This window comes from Ursus americanus, chromosome 33, assembly GCF_024610735.1.
Source record: "Ursus americanus isolate L20-20 chromosome 33, mUrsAme1.1.p, whole genome shotgun sequence".
Lineage (NCBI taxonomy): Eukaryota > Metazoa > Chordata > Mammalia > Carnivora > Ursidae > Ursus > Ursus americanus.
Window position 1 is genome coordinate 17386865 of NC_142159.1, and position 16607 is coordinate 17403471.

General features: G+C 59.4%; 1 protein-coding gene across 2 annotated transcripts in view; it reads left to right on the forward strand.

The window, feature by feature from the left end:
• The window catches only part of IFFO2 (intermediate filament family orphan 2), a 47686-nt gene that overhangs the window by 23191 nt on the left and 7888 nt on the right, over nucleotides 1–16607 (forward strand). The window contains exons 2-5 of one of the 2 annotated variants that reach the window (XM_045782302.2): nucleotides 9685–9745; nucleotides 11019–11114; nucleotides 12340–12480; nucleotides 13763–13902. In XM_045782302.2, coding sequence (XP_045638258.1) covers nucleotides 9685–9745; nucleotides 11019–11114; nucleotides 12340–12480; nucleotides 13763–13902 — 438 coding nt within the window. The remainder of the gene's footprint in view (nucleotides 1–9684; nucleotides 9746–11018; nucleotides 11115–12339; nucleotides 12481–13762; nucleotides 13903–16607) is intronic. The other variant, XM_087858683.1, reaches the window with a different exon arrangement.

Consider the following 16607-nt stretch of genomic DNA (forward strand, 5'->3'; position numbering starts at 1 on the left):
TCAGGTGTGGTTTCTAGACATCGGCCCTGGAAGGAGGGTGCTGCCCAGCATGCAGCTCTGGGTTACAGGCACGCAGAGCGCCAGGTCTCTGTAGATGTTTCAATACATGCCACCAAAGTGGGAGTGGTGCTGGGAATCTGGGTGAATATGGAACACGTGACTCATAGAAACAGCCGAAACCTCAGATTGGCACTGGGGAGGGTGACCGGGGGCTTCTCTGAGCCCATGAGAATGCCCTGTGCCTGCTGGGGTGGTGTTGTGAGACTAGTTGGGGTCTGGCTGGCGGGACCTCTCCTGCCTTGGTCTCTCTGGCCGTCAGGGGGCCCTTGTCGGGGCAGACAAAGGGCTGAGCACATGCCCATTCATTCTTGGGGCGTGTCTGGGGGCATGGAGGGCAGAGGCAGGACACTGGCTGGGTGTTGCTGGCAGTGGACTTGGCAGTACCAGCATCTGGTCTCTTTCCCTCTGCCACCCCTACCCCCAGGTGTCCCCGGTCACCGTCTAACTCATCACCATCACCGTCAGCGTGATTAATACGGCGGCATAGTGGCTCTGGAGTCAACCTAATATGGGGTTCAGGTGTGGCATCTGCAGGACCCCTCTCTCGGTCCCTGGACCTCTCTGACCCTCTGTCACTGGGAGGTCAGGAGGATGAGGACGATGGCCCTGAGCGCGTGCTCATGGGGTGCTAGGCACTGTGCTAGGTACCTATCATACACGGGTCCCCTGAAGAGTTACAAAAAGCCCTATGAGGTGAGTGGTCTTACCAAGGCTCAGAGAGGGTTGGTAGCTGGCTCCAGGATGTATGGCTGGGGACCCTCAGAGTCCCTGCCCTTCTCTCTACTCCACACATTGGTTTGAGCTCAAAGACTGATATCCCAGCTGGCTTGAGACTTCATGGTTTATCAGATCGCTTTGTGGTCAGCATGGGGTTTGTGCCCAGGGGCCGTGGAAATTGTTCTCTGGCCTGGCTGATTGGGCCCTTCGAATTTATCCAACTGCACACCGTTGCATTAAGAATGGGAAAGTGATGCTTGAGGAGGGAAGGGACTTGGCCAAGGTCACACAGTGAGTTAGGGACAGAGACAGGACCAGATTCGGGGCGTCCTGCACAACGCTGGCTGTTGTGTTGCCTGAGGACGTGTGGGTCTGGGGAATGGGGCCCAGTCCAGGGCTGGCCAGCCTCTCCCTCCCAGCTGTTTCAAGGCCTGGTGGCTCCCATGGAGAGCCCCAGAGGACAGCCAGCTGCCCTGCACAGGGTGCCCCTGGCCACCGAGAAACAGGGAGGGAGAGTGTGGACAGCTCCATGCAGCTCGCCTCCCAGTCCATGCGCAGCGCCGACTTTCCCCTCTGTGCTGGGAAAACTACGGGCAGCTGAGTTCCAGGGCTTCCAGATCCCCAGAGTCGGGGTGGGCTGGAGTAGTGCCCCTGCTCTGGGGGTCCGGGCCGTGCCACCCTGCGTCTGCCTCCCCCAGGCGAGCACAGGGAGGGTGACACCCGTTGCGAGAATGGCAATTGTCCGTCAGGTGTGCCTGTGTCCCTTCCTTTGAGCTTACTGAGTCTGCCCATGTACCCCGCAAGGGGGGACCGCCATCCCCATTTCACAGAGGGGGAACCTAGGCTCCTAGGTAGTGGTAAGCGGGCCTCTAGGAATCACAGAGTAGCAGACGGCTTTTGCAGCTTGCCTGCCCTTCTTCGTGGGGTCTGTAGAGACTCCTATCATCTTTGATTCTGGAAGGCCTGGGCTGCTCGTGGCAAGCCTTGTCCACTGGGCTCCCTGGAGGGGGCTGCCCTTTCAGGTTGAAAGCAGGCCTGTGTACGCACACGTGTGCGTGTGTGCGTGCGTGTGTGTGGCGGCAGCATGCTGGGTAGGGGTGCACACGCCGTGTGGTGGTACTCAAAGGCGGCCCACCACCAGCTCGCAGCCTGTGCCGCGGCCTTCCCCGGGCCATGACTGCCCGCCTGTAATGGACGCGGCCGCCCTGGTTAAGTGTGCACATTAATTTAATCCCTCCTCCGTGGAGACAATCAGTTGGCATTTAATTTGTGTTTCCTTCCGAGCATCGGAGTATGGCTGGGCCGCTGGGCCGCTGATGGGCACGTCTGTGCGGGGTCCCTTCTCTGGGTTCAGGGCTGAGCGCAGATGGGAGCGCCGGTGTCCACAGGGAGGAGGGCAGCGCGCGTTAGTGAGGCAGTGCCAGGAGGTACTGGTGAGAGCGGGGCTTGGGGACGTGGGGGGCCTCTCTGCTCCCAGGTGGGGGCCCCCAGCCCTCCTGCTGCTGGAGGGAGAAGGTGCTCACTGTGAACCCCCGGGGGGGAGGAAGTCAGGATGGAGACCAGAGTTCCAGCAGTTCGCTGCCTGGGAGGATGGCTGTCTTCCCAGCCCCACCCCCACTCCTTTTCCGCTCATCTGTCACAAGTGGGAATTGTTTGTGATATGAGACAAGGAGGTGCTGGGGCATGGGAAGTTGACTCAGTTGTGACATTGAAGCCATCTAGGGGGGCTCAGCGGACGCGGGGGCTCTGTTGACGTGCCCACTCTGATCTCCGTGGGCTTCGGTGAGACTGCATTAGAAGAAAAGGTCCCCCTGGTCTGTGTATGGGCCGGCCTTGTCCCCCAGCTCGATGTCAGTCTGGACCCCAGCTCTGCAGTGAGGCCAGGGGCGGGACATGGTCCATCTGTGTGGGAAGGGAGCAGTGGCTTGTGTATCTGTGAGTGGGGCTTACACAGAAGCCAGGGGGAGCGCCAGGGAGATGGGTGGGCAGGGTGACACCTGGACTGTCACGGCAGCCTGCACCCAGCTATGCTGCAAGGGGGTGAGCTCCCCGTCCTTCCGGGTAAGAATTGTTCTCTGCCACCTGCCCTCCAGCAGAGGCCAGGCCCACGCTTGGCCCAGAACAAAGTTTTCCACCACGGGCTCCAGCCTAGCCTCACGGGAGCTCGCTTCCCATCACCTGAGTGAGTCAGCCAGGGTGTGCCGGCCACTTACCTGGAAAGGTGTGGACCATTCCTGTGGCACCCTCCCAGCTCTCTGAGGTCTGGGCGCGGGATCCAGCCATGGCGTTCCTTGGTTCAGAGTGAGCTGCCCAACATTCACTCTCTGCTCTGCGCGGGGGGCGGGACTGGGTGTTTTTGCCCCTACTGCCTGCCTTATATAGTCCTCAGAAACACCCTGCAAAGGGGTGGCGTGCTTCCCATCTCAGAGATAAGGAAACTGAGGCCCAGAGAGGGTGATTGTTTCACACAGCTGGAAAGTGGCCAGGGCAGGATTCGAACGTAGTCCTTTGCTGCCAAGGCCTCTCCAGGACTTTCTCCCCAGCAGCCTGTGGGCTGTCCCTGAAGCCATAATTGTTTTTCTGGGGCTGTACCCACTTTCCTCTGGAGCTGGAGCCCCGGACCTTCTTTCTCTGACGGCACAGGAAGTGAAAAATCTGTGAGTCAGTCCCTTTGCCAGTGACTTCAGCCTGGCTTTCCGCCCTGCAGCAGGCCAGGCTTTGTTAGCCCCTTTCCTGAGGCTCTGTATGTCATCGGGAGCTGATGGTGGCCGGCGACCCTGGCTGGGGGGTGGGGGTGGGGGGAGGCTGGCAGTGAGGCTGCCCGCCCCTCCCCCCAGCAGCCTGCCAGACTTCTTGTCCATCCTGTGGTTGCAGAGGGTGGCTCCTCTGGAATGTGGGAGACCACATCTGGCTGGGATGGGTGCCGCCACCCCCTGTCCCGGCCCCTGGCCTCACACGTGTTCTCCTTCTGCTAAGGTAGTGGCCGAGGCCCCAGACCTCAGCTGCAGAGTCATTTTGTAGGGTCATTTTGTCTCCTGGCCCTCTTTGTCCTGACATCCCTGCCTCCCCTCTTCAGCCCCTAGGGCAGTGGGAAGTGGGGGAGGGAACTTTCTCCTTCTGCCTGCCCCCTTCCCTCCCTGGTGGTCCCTCCCCCTGGCCTTCCTCTCCCTGGAGTGGGCAGAGCTGAGCGGAAGGCCAGTGCTGGGAACTCAGCTCCTGGGAGCCCCTAACCGGGGTGGTGTAGGCGAGGGATGTTCCAGGCAGAAGGGCTGAGCAGGAGGCCTGAAGAGTGACTGTGGTTTGGATTCATTCATTCATTCATTCACTCAACAAATCCATACAACTATTAGGCTCCCTACCAAGTGTGGGTGGGTTTTAGGTTCAGGGGCACGACCGTGAGTGCAGTAATGGGAATTATAACCAATTCTTGGCCCTGGTGGAAGGGCTGGACCCCAGCCTTAGAGCCGACTCCTCTGAGGACTCGTGATGGCGCCCCCTCCTCTGAGCCTCTTCTCCCACCTAGAACAGACATCTCACTCATGTTTCCTTCATGTCCCGTCAGGCCAGGGCACAGGGGGCGTAAGACTTCTGAGATGGGTGCTGGAGGGCTTCTCCATGCTGCCCGCACACACATCCAAGTTTCCGATTCACGGACTTCAAGTCTGAGCCCCTGCTTGTCCTCTGCACTGGCAGGCCCTTGCCCGCTGCTCCGTCCAGCCACCATGCTGTGGGTCATGCTGGGCTGCCCTCTGGGGGGCTCTAGGGGTGCCATGGGTCAGTCCCTTCCTCGCTGGGATCTTGATTTCCTGTTCAGTTCAAGGCTCCAGGCAGTGGGAGGGTTTGAGCACAGGCCACTGGAGGGATTGGGCCCATGAGTCGCAGGGGGCAGGAGGCTGGGCTGGGGCTGGGAGATGCGCCCTGAGGTCCAGTCCAGCCAGAGCTGAGGGCTGGTCACATGACCTTCAGAGAGTATGGGGACAGGATGGGTTCTTCTTGAGTGTCCCTGCTCTGTGCTGGGGCCATACTTTGTCTCATGTGTAGGTGAGAAACCCAGGCTCTGAGAGATGGAGGCAGGTGCTCGGGGAGGCTGAGCCTTGGTTCAGACTCATAGCCCTCTGCCTCCCTCCTTGTGAGCTGTGGCCTGGGCTAAGAGAGTGGAAGGCACTCTGCCGTCCACTCCTTGTGTGACCCTGGGCCTCAGTTTCCCTAGCTGTACTCAGAGGTGTGGACTGGGTGAACTCTGGTCCCTTCCAGCCTTCACTTTTGGAGAGTCTCTGAGAAAAGGTGTGACATAGACACGACCCCACCCTCCTGGCCGTGTTATCTTGGGTAATGGTCTTGGCCTTCAACTTCTTCATCAGTAACGTGGAGATAATAATTGTACCTAGAGGTGACTGGGAGGCTTGTTTAAGTAAGGTTGTGCATGTGACATTCCCAGCAAGGGTGCCCAGCGCGAGGTGCATGCTGGGTCTGTGCTAACTGCTCTGTTAGTGTAACTTCCCTCTTCCTCCTCCATCGTCGTCTGCCCTGCGTGCTGCAGAGGCTGCCGTGTGTGGCTGTGGACAGAGAGCCCTCGGAGGAGCTGGCCCTCTGAGATTGCTGTCCGAGGGTGTCTGCCGGGTGGGGAGGGAGAAGCTGCGGGGGGCGAGAGCAGGTCCCCGCAGTGTGGCTGGGGCAGAGCTGGCGCTGGGGCGGGGCCCTGAGCTCTTTCTGGTGGTGGAGAAGATAGAGGGCAGTCCATCCCTGTCCCCCACATCGCGGCTGGCTCTTTGGGTGAGAGCCATGTGGGATGAGGTCCCATGGCCAAGTGGCCCAGGAGGGGGGATCCCAAGACCCGGCTGCCTGGAACCAGGGCTCAAGGAGGGAACTCAAGTGGAGTGGCCCCGAGGCCTGGGGAAGAGAGGGCTTTGGAGCCAGTGGAGAGATTGGATAGGATTCAGGAGGCTAGGGAGGAGCGGGGGAGGGGGAGGGGGTTCCGTCTGAGCCTCTGCGTCCTCATCTGCACAGTGGGGACAATCCTTGGGGGAAGATTAAATGGTACTTTCTATTTTACGTGTATATGAAACCCTAACGCGGTGACCAGCACCCAGAAGGTGACCAAGCAGTGTCCCTCCTCTCCCTTCTCGTCTCCAGCACTTTAAGGAAGAAAATTTGGACGTTTCATGAGCCAGTGGGTCAGGGTGGGCAGGGGTGGCTCAAGGGATTCAGTCCACCTTGGCCCTGGCTGGAGTTACTGCTTGCTCTAGGCCTTCATTTCCCCACCTGTAAAATGGGGGGGGGGGGTGTCTCTGTAGCTTCACAGCCTATAGCACGAGCGCCTTTGCTCAGCGGGGGCCAAGTGTGAGAGCCGGCTTAAAGGACACAACATGGACCCCCTTCTGGCCCCTAGTAGGTGTGTCCCCTTCCCAGTGGCAGTGGCTGCTCCCTGGCCTCCCTGCTGCCCATCTTTGCTTATGCGGGCGTTTCAACCCGAAACACCCGTCCTTCCTGAAACCTTATTCCCGCGGACAGATCCAGGGCAGGGGAGGGGACCGTGTCTGGGACACAGGTGTGGACATTGAAACGCCTGCAACTTGGTTGACCAGTTTTGGGTTAAGTTGCGTGCTCCCTCCGGAGCTGAGCTGCAGCGAATGCAGGGCGTCTGGGGCCCCTTAAGAAGCACACACCGCTGCTGTCCTTGCACCCCGGTCGGCCAGAGCAGCTGAAGGACATAGCTTTTCTGCACCGTCAACGCTGGCGCGGGCAGGGCCAGCTTCTCCCACCGCGGCTGGGAGGTGCATCAGTGTGGGCAGCCGATTTGGTCCATCAGGCCAGCTGCCGTGGGCACGTGGGGGTCTGTCCTAGGTCTTCTGGGAGACGGCGTGCCAGCTGCCCACCCAGCCCGGCTTTGAAACATACAAAGGCCCGTGAAATCATCGGTTGCAAAGCTCATCTGTCGGGATGCAGCTTAGAAGCACCAGTGAGATGTGGGGCCGCTCGAAGTGCTGTGTATGGTGGGGGGGGGGGGCGTAGCAGTGCGGCGTGTCTGCCCCACCCCAGACCTGCCGAACCCGGACAAGACCCTCAGGGGATTGCTGTGCCCATCGCAGCTCGAGACTTGCCGCTGCTTTAGCGCACAGGCAGCGCTCGAGTCCCGTCCCCGCTTACTAGCTGTGTGACCTTAGACAAGTTACCTCATCTCTCTGAACTTCAGCTCTTGCATCCACAGGACGGATTTGGGGAAAAATTCTGTACCCGAGCAGGTTCATAACACTTTGCATGAAAGCCAGTGAGCCGTGTAAGCGGCGCTGAACTCGGTGGGTGGGATGCAGCCCGGCCTGGCCCGTCTAGTGGTGGTTGCTTCTGCTGCTGTCTGGAGATCCAGACAGGGCTCGTGCTTTCGCCCAGGACTGACTCGGGGCAAGTCACTTTCCTTCCCTGGGCCGCATTTTCCCTGTCTGAACCACGGGTCTGTGGACCCCTGCGGCACGTCATCAGAAGGTTGCCCGAAGGAAGAGTGAGAGGGGCCAGGCCCTCTCTCCAGGAGCCTGTCTGGGAAGCGGGTGTGTGGGGGTGAGGGGTCCCTGGGTGCTCACACCTTCGCCCCTCCCCACCCCCTTCCCTGCAGCTCCTGCTGTTGGAGAAGGCAGGCTGCAGCCCTTCCCTGCACCTGCTCGGCTCAGCGGCTTGGAGCTGAGTCTCCTGCCCCCCTCACAGCAGCGTGGCCAGGAGAGATGATTCAGCTCGGACCCGTGTTCTGGGCCTTGGCCTCCCTCGACAGAAGCCCCAGAAGCCCCATGCTGCCGGGCAGGTGGAGGGCGGCCTGTGAACCTCTCCCTACCTGGGATCCCTGTCTCCCACGATCGGCCTGGGGCTGGATTCCTGGCCTTGCCCCCGACATACCTGGTAACCTCGGGCAAATTGCCTGTACACTCTAGATCTCAGTTTACTTATTTGTACCATGGGGGTGCTCCGTGAGATGGTCTCACCTGGGTTTGACCCTTACGTTCTCTCATTGCCCTTGGGGTCAGGAACCCCAGCCCCCTGCCCGCCAGGTGCTGGACCCCAGAGCCCATGGCAGGGCTAGGCCTGGCTGCCATCGCCAGGGGGGGCTGGTAAAGACCAGAGGGAACGAGGGAGAAGGGGAGCGTGTGGGGGAGAGGAGGAATTTTCCTCCGTGTGTGCAAACAGTATCCGTTTTCTCTTGTTTCCAAAAGCCAGTGACGTAACGCACCCTTCAGCCATTCCTCCCTTCTGGCCTATTTTTAGCTGGCCCCGACAGCATCCTAAAAGGCTTCCAGACTTGCCTGCTCTGAGGCCATGTAGGGAGGCGGCCATAGGATGAGGAGAGAGAGGAGCTCATCTGTCTGTCCCAGGATGCAGGGAGGGAAAGAACTTGCCCTAGGCTTCCTCGGGGGAAGGAAGGGAGCTGTGTGGGGAGCCCAGTGAGGACTCTGATGGATCCTGGGTCTACAGGGAGCCTGGCAGGGGGACCAGTGCTCAGTCTGGAGCCTCCAACCTGGGTTTGAGTCCTGGCTTTCCCTGTCCTCACCCTGACCTTGGGCCCCTGACTCGGTGCCTGGCTTTCTTCATCTGTAACATGGGCTAACAGTACCGCTGTGCTTGGGGGGGTGTTAGGAGGATTGAATTATGTCACATGGAACAGTGCCTGGTACAAAGTAAGCACTCAGTTAAGGTGAGCTGGTATTGGGATGGTGATTATGATTATTATTTTTTTTTAAAGATTTTATTTATTTATGTGACAGAGAGACAGCCAGCGAGAGAGGGAACACAAGCAGGGGGAGTGGGAGAGGAAGAAGCAGGCTCCCAGCGGAGGAGCCTGATGTGGGACTCGATCCCGGAACGCCAGGATCACGCCCTGAGCCAAAGGCAGACGCTTAACGACTGCGCTACCCAGGCGCCCCTGATTATGATTATTTTTTAAAAGACTTATTTATATTTGAGAGAGGGAGAGGCGGTGGCAGGGGAAGGGGCAGAGGGAGAGAGAGAATCTCAAGCAGACTCCTTGAGGAGCTCAGAGCCCTACGTGGGGCTCGATCTCACAACCCTGAGATCATGACCTGAGCCGAAATCAAGACTCAGACACTTAACTGACTGAGCCACCCAGCCGCCCCCAGTGATTATGATTATTAACATCCCATTCTACCTCCAGTTCATGTTGGGGGTACACTGTGAGCCCCTGTGTGCCTCCTGCCCTTTATTCTTTCCTGTCCAGCTTTAACCAGCATGTGCTTGGATGAGACAATACACAGAAAGCCCTGGAACAGGGACTGGCACGTCATAAGCACTGACGAAGTGAGAGCTCTATTTATTGTTAATGTGATAAAACAGACGTGGGTTTGGATTCCAGCCCCATCCACTAGCTAGCTGAGTGTCTTTGGGTAAGACACGTAACCTCTCTGAGCCTCAGTTTCCTTATCTGTGAGACAGGGATAATAGCTGTGTAGGAGATTTCTTTGCTGATGAGGGTTGCTGCCGGACAGAAAGACTCCCCAGGTCATGAGGACCAGCCCAGTAAAAGTTTCTTTCTTGCGGTGCTGGCTGCAGCCTGGCTCCTGAGTGCCAGCGTCCATACAGTGGGGTACGCTAATGGCAGGAACGGTGGCGTTTGCACAGCACTCTACAGTTAGTGTGAAGGGGAGATGGCAGTCCCTCCTGCCTTCCTCTCCCCGGGGTGTGGTGCTCATGCGGGGAACCCGGCACGTGTCACCACCACCTGCTACTGTGGTGGTTTGTCAACCTGGCTGTCCCCCTCCCCTAGAGTGGGAGCTCCCGGAGGGCAGGCAGAGATGGATTTCTGGCTGCGCCCAGCTTGCCTTGCTTGGGTGGGTGCTGGCATGGTGTCTGAGGGCTTGACCGGCATGGGGAGGCCACCATCTGACCACCTATCCCTCTTGGCTCTTGCAGATGGGAGGAAGAGCTCGCCAAGCGCATGAACCTGCAGACCATGGTGGACACACTGCAGGAGGTGAGCATCCCCAGGGGTCCCGACCTTGAGAGGCTTGCGGGAACCATGTGGCCTAGGGGCGCGGTCTCCCTGGGGCAAAGTCGGAGGCCATCCCCAGCTCTGCCCCTGCACTGGGCTGCCTCCTGCTGCCTCAGTCGCTCCTCGATGGAGCCACGAGGCCTCTTCCTTGTCCTCTGCTTCGGACCTAGGAAGGGACGGGCATAGTGTTGCAGAAAAGCTCGGGGACGGGAGTAGGGAAGCCTGGGCCCGAGTCCCAGTGCCGACCCCTGCCTGCCAGGTGATGTGGGTCCGTGACTCTTTCCGACCCTCTCCTGCCACCTGAGTCCAGGACTGGCTGGTCTCTTGAGCTGCCCTACCCCAGCTTGCAGGAACTGACTTGGGGCCGAATGCCTTGGAGAGGGCTGGTGGCGTGTCACCAGGAGGGCTCCCGGCCTGGCTGGGTGAGAACATTCTCTTGTGGTTCTGGCTCCGTAGCTCTGGGTCTGGGCTCTGCTTCTCACCCACCGGCCGGGTACCCTGGGCGGCAAACTTCACCTTCTCGGCCTCTGAATAGTGACCCTATGAGAAGGCAAGGAAGAGTTCTTTCAAACATTTTAAAAAATGTTTTCTGATGTTTAAAGCACTGATCTTCTAAGAGATAGAATAAAGTAATGAGAGTACATGGAAGGGAAAGGATGAATGTCTGCCCCTGCTTTGTTTTGTAACAGAAGTCTTTTTATTTACAAACATGACATGTTCGCGGTTAAATATTTGGAAAATTCAGAAACGTACGGAGAAGAAAATAAAACTGCCCTCCAGTTCTCCCCCCCCCCCACAGTTGACAAATTGCTGGGTGACCTTCTGGTCTTTTCTGTGCAAACACACGTGTATTCTACATGTTTATGTTTGGTTAGGTGGACGCACGTGGCGTTGCCTTTTTGGGGATGGGAGGTGGTCATCTGCTGGCAATTTCACAGGCATCGACCTCACATTTTAACCTATTGGAATCACTTGTTCCATTAACCTGTTCTTTTTTTTTAATTATCTCCCTGGGATTTTTCCATATGATAAATATTCCTTGGAGAAGTGTTTTAGGCTGAGCGGTGCCCTGCGGTGAACTGGCCTCAGCAGGAAGCCGGGCTGGGGTGAGGTCCTCGGCACCCCTTTCCTGGCACGCAGGTGCCTGGCCTGGTTGGTTATCGGGTGTCCAGGGCTGTGGACCCAGGTGTCCAGCCCCTCCTACCCCTCAGGGTGCCTGGTCCCCTAAACCCTCCCCCATCTCTGTCCTTCCTAGGCGGCTCAGGAGGCTGAAGCCATCCAGGAGGAGATGAACGAGAAGATCGAGCGGCTCAAGGCCGAACTAGTGGTGTTTAAGGGGCTCATGAGTGACGTAAGTGCCACCAGCTGCCGCCCCAGACGTCATGACACCCCCCCCCCCAACACCCATCATGCAAAATGCTTCATTCACTCCGAGGCTCCAGAGCTCGGCTTCTAGTTAGAGTCCTGGCTGGCTGCGTTTGCCCCGTGAGGATGACGGATGCATTGAGACCAGCCCCCCACCCCACTTCCGCTTCCCTTGGTCTGAGTAGAGATGCATTAATCTGCTGCTTAACCCATCCCGCCCTCCCCTGGGCTCCTCCGACGGTCTGTTTGTGTTTGCTCCGACTCGTCCCAGCTCGCCACGTTGAGGGAGGGTGGTGGCCGTGGGCCTCGATGTCTGGGCACAGTGGAGGGCTCAGTGGCAGGTTGAAGGAGGCCCTCGGGTCTGGTCTGTGTCAGCCGGAGAGGCCCCCAGGCCAGCGGCCTACAGGAGGGTTGCTTTGTCAAGTTGGGGAAGGCCAGCATCTGCATCCTTTTGAAGACTGGAACCTCTCTGAGTGACTGTGGTTGCCGGGAGCTGTTGGCAACCAAAGCCTCCTTCCTGCTGGGGACCCGGGTTTCCTGCCACCTTCAAGCAGCAGGCCGCATGTAGGGAGGGCCATCAGAAAGGAGAAGGAGCCCGATGGCGGGTGACTCAGCCTTGGGTGGCTTTTGGTCCTGAGGGCTATGGAGCTGGGTGTGACTGGCAGAAGCCCCCTGGGGGGCTCCAGAAGGAGCCCACCGGGCTTCCCCTCACTGGGGTCCTGGGGGACCCCCCTCATCTTTGGTGAGGCCCTGCGATCAGCCATGGGAGGAAGCCTGGGGAGAACGTGGCGCCTTGGCAGGCCCCTCTGTGTGGGGGGACAGGTGGGGCACGTGGGCTCGGGCTGGGAGAGAAGGGAAGCCTTTCAAGAGTGGGAGCTGTCTTTCTTTTTTCTTTGCTCTGACAAAATAAACACTGGCACTGTGTCTGTTGAGAGGACGCCTTCCAGCCCTTAGGGAGGCCGGCAAACATGGTCTCACATTGTCCACTTGGCGCCAAAGCCTTTAGCTCCCATGACCTCTCCACCCCCTCCCCCATCCTGAGCAGCGCTGGCCCCACCCTCCCCGCCCCGGAGAAGCTCCAGGTGCCCCCTCGGACTCGGGGCTGCGCACCCCTCTGCCCAGCAGGAGCCTGGGAGCGACGCCCCCGCCCCACCCCCCCAATGCTCACTCCAGCCCTCGCTCACGTAACCCCCCTGCTGTCCTCCCTGCAGCCCATGACAGACCTGGACACAAAGATCCAAGAAAAGGCCATGAAGGTGGACATGGACATCTGTCGCCGGATCGATATCACGGCCAAGCTGTGCGATGTCGCACAGCAACGGAACTCGGAAGACGTGTCCAAGATCTTCCAGGTGAATAGGGTCACCCTGCTCACCAGCCGCCACTCCCCCCCCCCCCCCGCCACCGCCCCCTCCCAGAGTGCCTGGCCTCCGCCCTGCATGGCCAGGCCCTCTTCCCCTCCAGTCCTGCCCACTCCCCTTCCCCCAGAGCTAGCGTCGGCCCCCACTCTGGCCTCCCCAGGACGACACAGAATCAGGGACTCGGCGACTCGTAGGCTCATCAGGCTGAATGCTTCATCCTGTGGCTGAGGAGGCCACTCACCGGGGTGGGGGGGACGTGACGGGCTCAGGGAGGGCCAGGCCGCGCTGGGACGGGCACTCAGGTCTCCTGACCCTCTGGGGCTCGGTGCACAGGCCCGCTGGGCGCGCCGCTGTGGTTGAGAGCCCTGGCCAGGCTGTGGGAGCGCCGGCCGAGCCGGCTCAGCCCCAGCAGATGAGCCTTGGAATCCCCAAGAGGAAATGTTGGCCTCTGGTTTTCATTCTCACCGAAGAGTCTCCCAGGGCCCATGCCCAGCCCTCAAGGAGCAAGTGTGCGTCCTGAGAGAAGGCAGTGGGGCAGTTAGCACTGGTGGGCTGTCCTCCAGGGAGGGCCTGGGGGCGAGACCAGCGGCCCGCAGGACACGTGTCATTCTCTAAAGGCTTCTTCTTGAATTCAGGGTCGTGGTTTGGCTTTTGCTTGAGCCCGGGGCAATACCGCGTGTTGTCGCTTTGAGTGTGTGACTTTGGGTCTAGCGGGAGAGATCTGGGCTCATCCACCTGTGTGCCTTCTTGCTGCCCGTCTGCTGGGAAGCAGGGGTGACCATTCCAGGCTCTGTTTGGTCTGCTCGTGTCTTGTCTGCTTGGAGTGGAGGAAGCTTGGTGACCCTCGGGCTGCCTGCCCATTGCCTTTGCATGTGAGCAGGAGGGCTCTGAAGCATGGAGCCCTCTGGGCCTCTGGGAGGGGTTCTCTCTCTCTCTCTGGCTGGCTCTGAGACACCCCAGGGGACTCTGCGCCCCGGTCTGCCCCACTCCTCTCCCCAGATCATGGGGCTGCTGCTCTGGTGAAGGGCCGAGCTGAGCCGGCGCACCCACCGGGGGAGGGAAGAGTCCAGGCCGTCTGTCCTCCCTCCTGCATGTGTCCTGCCTCACGCTGCCTGCTAACGCCACCTGCTTCTAGAGGGACTCTGCTTCTTTCCCAGCAGTGGCCGCCCCAGCCACGCTCCATCCATCCCGTGGGATGCCGACTCCCTTCCCAGCCCACCCTCCCTCCCAGCAGAGCCTCCCACTTACCTCCATCTCTTCCTTCCCGGGTCAGGTGGTCCCCAAAAAGAAAGAGCGTAAGGTGGCTTCGGATGATGACATCTCCGAGCAGGATGGCGAGGTGAACCGGTTCTCGGACGACGAGGTCGGCTCCATGAACATCACAGACGAGATGAAGCGCATGTTTAACCAGCTGTGAGTATCTCCACGGCCCCGGCTCCCGGGGCTTCGCTCCTGTTGCCCATATTGTTGGGGGCAGGGGTACGAGCTGGTGGGCCTGCGCTGACAACAGCCTGCGTATATACCAGCCAGCCAAAGATTTATTTGCAACGTTTATAATTTGGGGAGTTTCACATTTTCACAAGAGGTTAAATGGTACCAGTGTGTCCCGCGGGCTCGAGCCTTACACTCTCACCGCTTGTCCTCGGGGTGGGATCGCTGGGTCAATCCCCTCACCAGGGCCCACCAGGCTGGCCAAGGGCGGGCTCCTGATATCTGTCTGCGGGCTGCTTTACAAATGTGGCTTCGGTGACTCCAGTCAACTGAGGGGAGGTTGGGTTATCACACGGTGCCTTGGTACATGAGGACGCGGAGACAGGCAGAAGGGAGGCACTTGGCCGTGACCGCTCCACTGACACGTGGCGGAGTCGAGGTTCAGAGCCAGGTCTGTCTGCCGCCCGAGTTCTGTCACTGAGATGCTGTGGGTTAGTGGCAGTGTCCAGGGCTGGCTCTGGTCCATGGTGGGCTGGAGCCGGCCCGTACCAGCTCATGAAAGCTGATTGCTCATGTGGCTGCCCCACTCCAGGTTCAGCGATGGCACAGAAGTAGCACTGGCAGGTGCTTGCCCTCAGCTACCCTCCCCTCCCCTGCAGAAAGCTGGTTTACTAGAACCTCACTGGGTGCAGTCACGTGGGGCCAGGGAGACACTGTGGCCTTGGTCTGTCAAGGGCCATATTGTCTATGCGAATCCATCTTTGACTCTAATCCATGCAGTGCCCTAAAGTGGGGTGGGGGAGGGGAGAGGAGGGTGCAGCTGCGGGCATTAGGTGACTTACCTGAGGGCCTGGAGTCGAGGGTTGGGCTGGGACAGGGTCTCTGGGGCCCACATTTATTCCTCCTGCCCGTCTGGCTGCTCGTACGCGTTCTCTCTCTGGAGCCCCTTGCAGTTGGGCCCCCGAGCCCTGAGAACTCCACTTTCCCCCTGGGACTCTGGGTTTCCAACAGCAGGGCTATGTTCGAGCTCTCGGCTCTCACGAGTCATCACGAAACCCCACAGAACCCTCCCCAGCGGCTCCTGTCTTTTAGGCAGTTGCCTCTGACATCGTACTGGGTTCAGAAGCCAGGGCGCGGGTCTCCCCTGCTGCTTCGTGCAGAGCCCTGGGGCTGGCTTAGCATTACAGAGTCCAGAGGCCACTCAGCCCAGCCCCTTCACATTCAGGTGGGGAAACTGAGGTTCAGAGGGGCGTGCTAGGAGTTGGAACAGAGCTGGGCCCCTGACCCGTGGTTGAGTCCTTTGTCCCCAGCTAGCTGTCTTCGCACTCAGAAGAGAGTCCCCGTCGGCCCTCTCCGCAGCACCATCCCTGCCCGGGTCCCTTTGCTGCTGAGCCGGGTGACTCTTAGGGAGGCAGGAGTCAGCCCCGGGTGGGGATGGGTTTGTGTGATACCTCCTTGTACTTGCCATTCCCTGGGAACAGAACTGGGGTGGGCTGTGTTTTGGGGGCTTGCTGTTGGAGCGCAACAAAGAGACTCCTGAACTCCTGATTCCATCTTTTGACATCCCCTCCAAATGTCGCATTCTCATCCTATGCTGACGACAGGGGCTTTGGAAGGGAGCCCTTGACTGGATCCAGGTTTTCTGAACGTGGTGCTGGGCATTCCTGAGCCAAAGGCGGGATTGGCCACCCCACACACCCAGGCTGGGTTCATTCGGGTGAATGAAAGGGCTTCTCTGAAGAAGTTGTCCCTGTTTGCAGAAAGTCCCCTCGGGATAATTAGGCTGCCTGGGAATGGGGTGGGCTGAAAAGAACAATCCCCAGAGCTGGGTCTGGGGGCTCCACCAGCAGCGCTACTGTTGTACAAAGGAGATCCGATGCAAAAACGGGTGCCCGGATTGACGGGTCTGAACTAGGTTCAGTATCCAATTAGATTTATTGGCTGGTGGAGTTGCCTGGGTTAAAAAAAAAATATATCCTCTGATCGCCCCTCCACCCTTGCAGTGCTAGCCAAGGCCATGCTGACCCCACCGTGGGCAGGGCCCTGCACCCCCCGCCCCCCTCAACCAGCATCTCCACCGGCTATGGGCTGGGCTAAGGCCCAAGCCAGAGGCTGCCCCCGGCCAGTTCCACTGAAGTCTTTGAATAATGTGCCCCGTGTCAGGGCTGTTTTGTTTTGATCAAAATCTGTTGCTTGGGCTTCAGACCAAGGAGAAGGGGAGGAATTTGCTACTTTCCCTGCACCATGACCAGCGCCTCAGCCCCGCCCTCCCGATCTCCTGACCCCTTTCTCATGCCCATCTTCCTGTCCTTTCTGGCTCCCCATTCCTCAGCTGGGGTTTCCTTCAGATCCCAGACACTAGAAAGGAAGTGAAGTCAGCGGTTGAGTATGTGTTGCGGTGACGGTGGACCCCAGGGGCTAAGCTGGAGCTAGTCCAGGCCAGCAGTGCCTTCCTATGCAGCTCTGGCCCTGCTCTGGTCCCCGGGCTCACAGAGCCACCTATAGGCTCTGGCAGAAACTGCTTTTTGGTGGGGGACCTGGCTCCAGGGGGTGCTCTAGGCAGCTTTTAACCAGAAATTCTTCGTGGGCCTTGCCCAGTGCCCCCCCGCCCCAGCCTGATCCATCGTGGGATGGCAGGGAGCAGTGCCCTGGAGGATTGGGGGGGGCGTTGATAGAGAGCCCTGGGG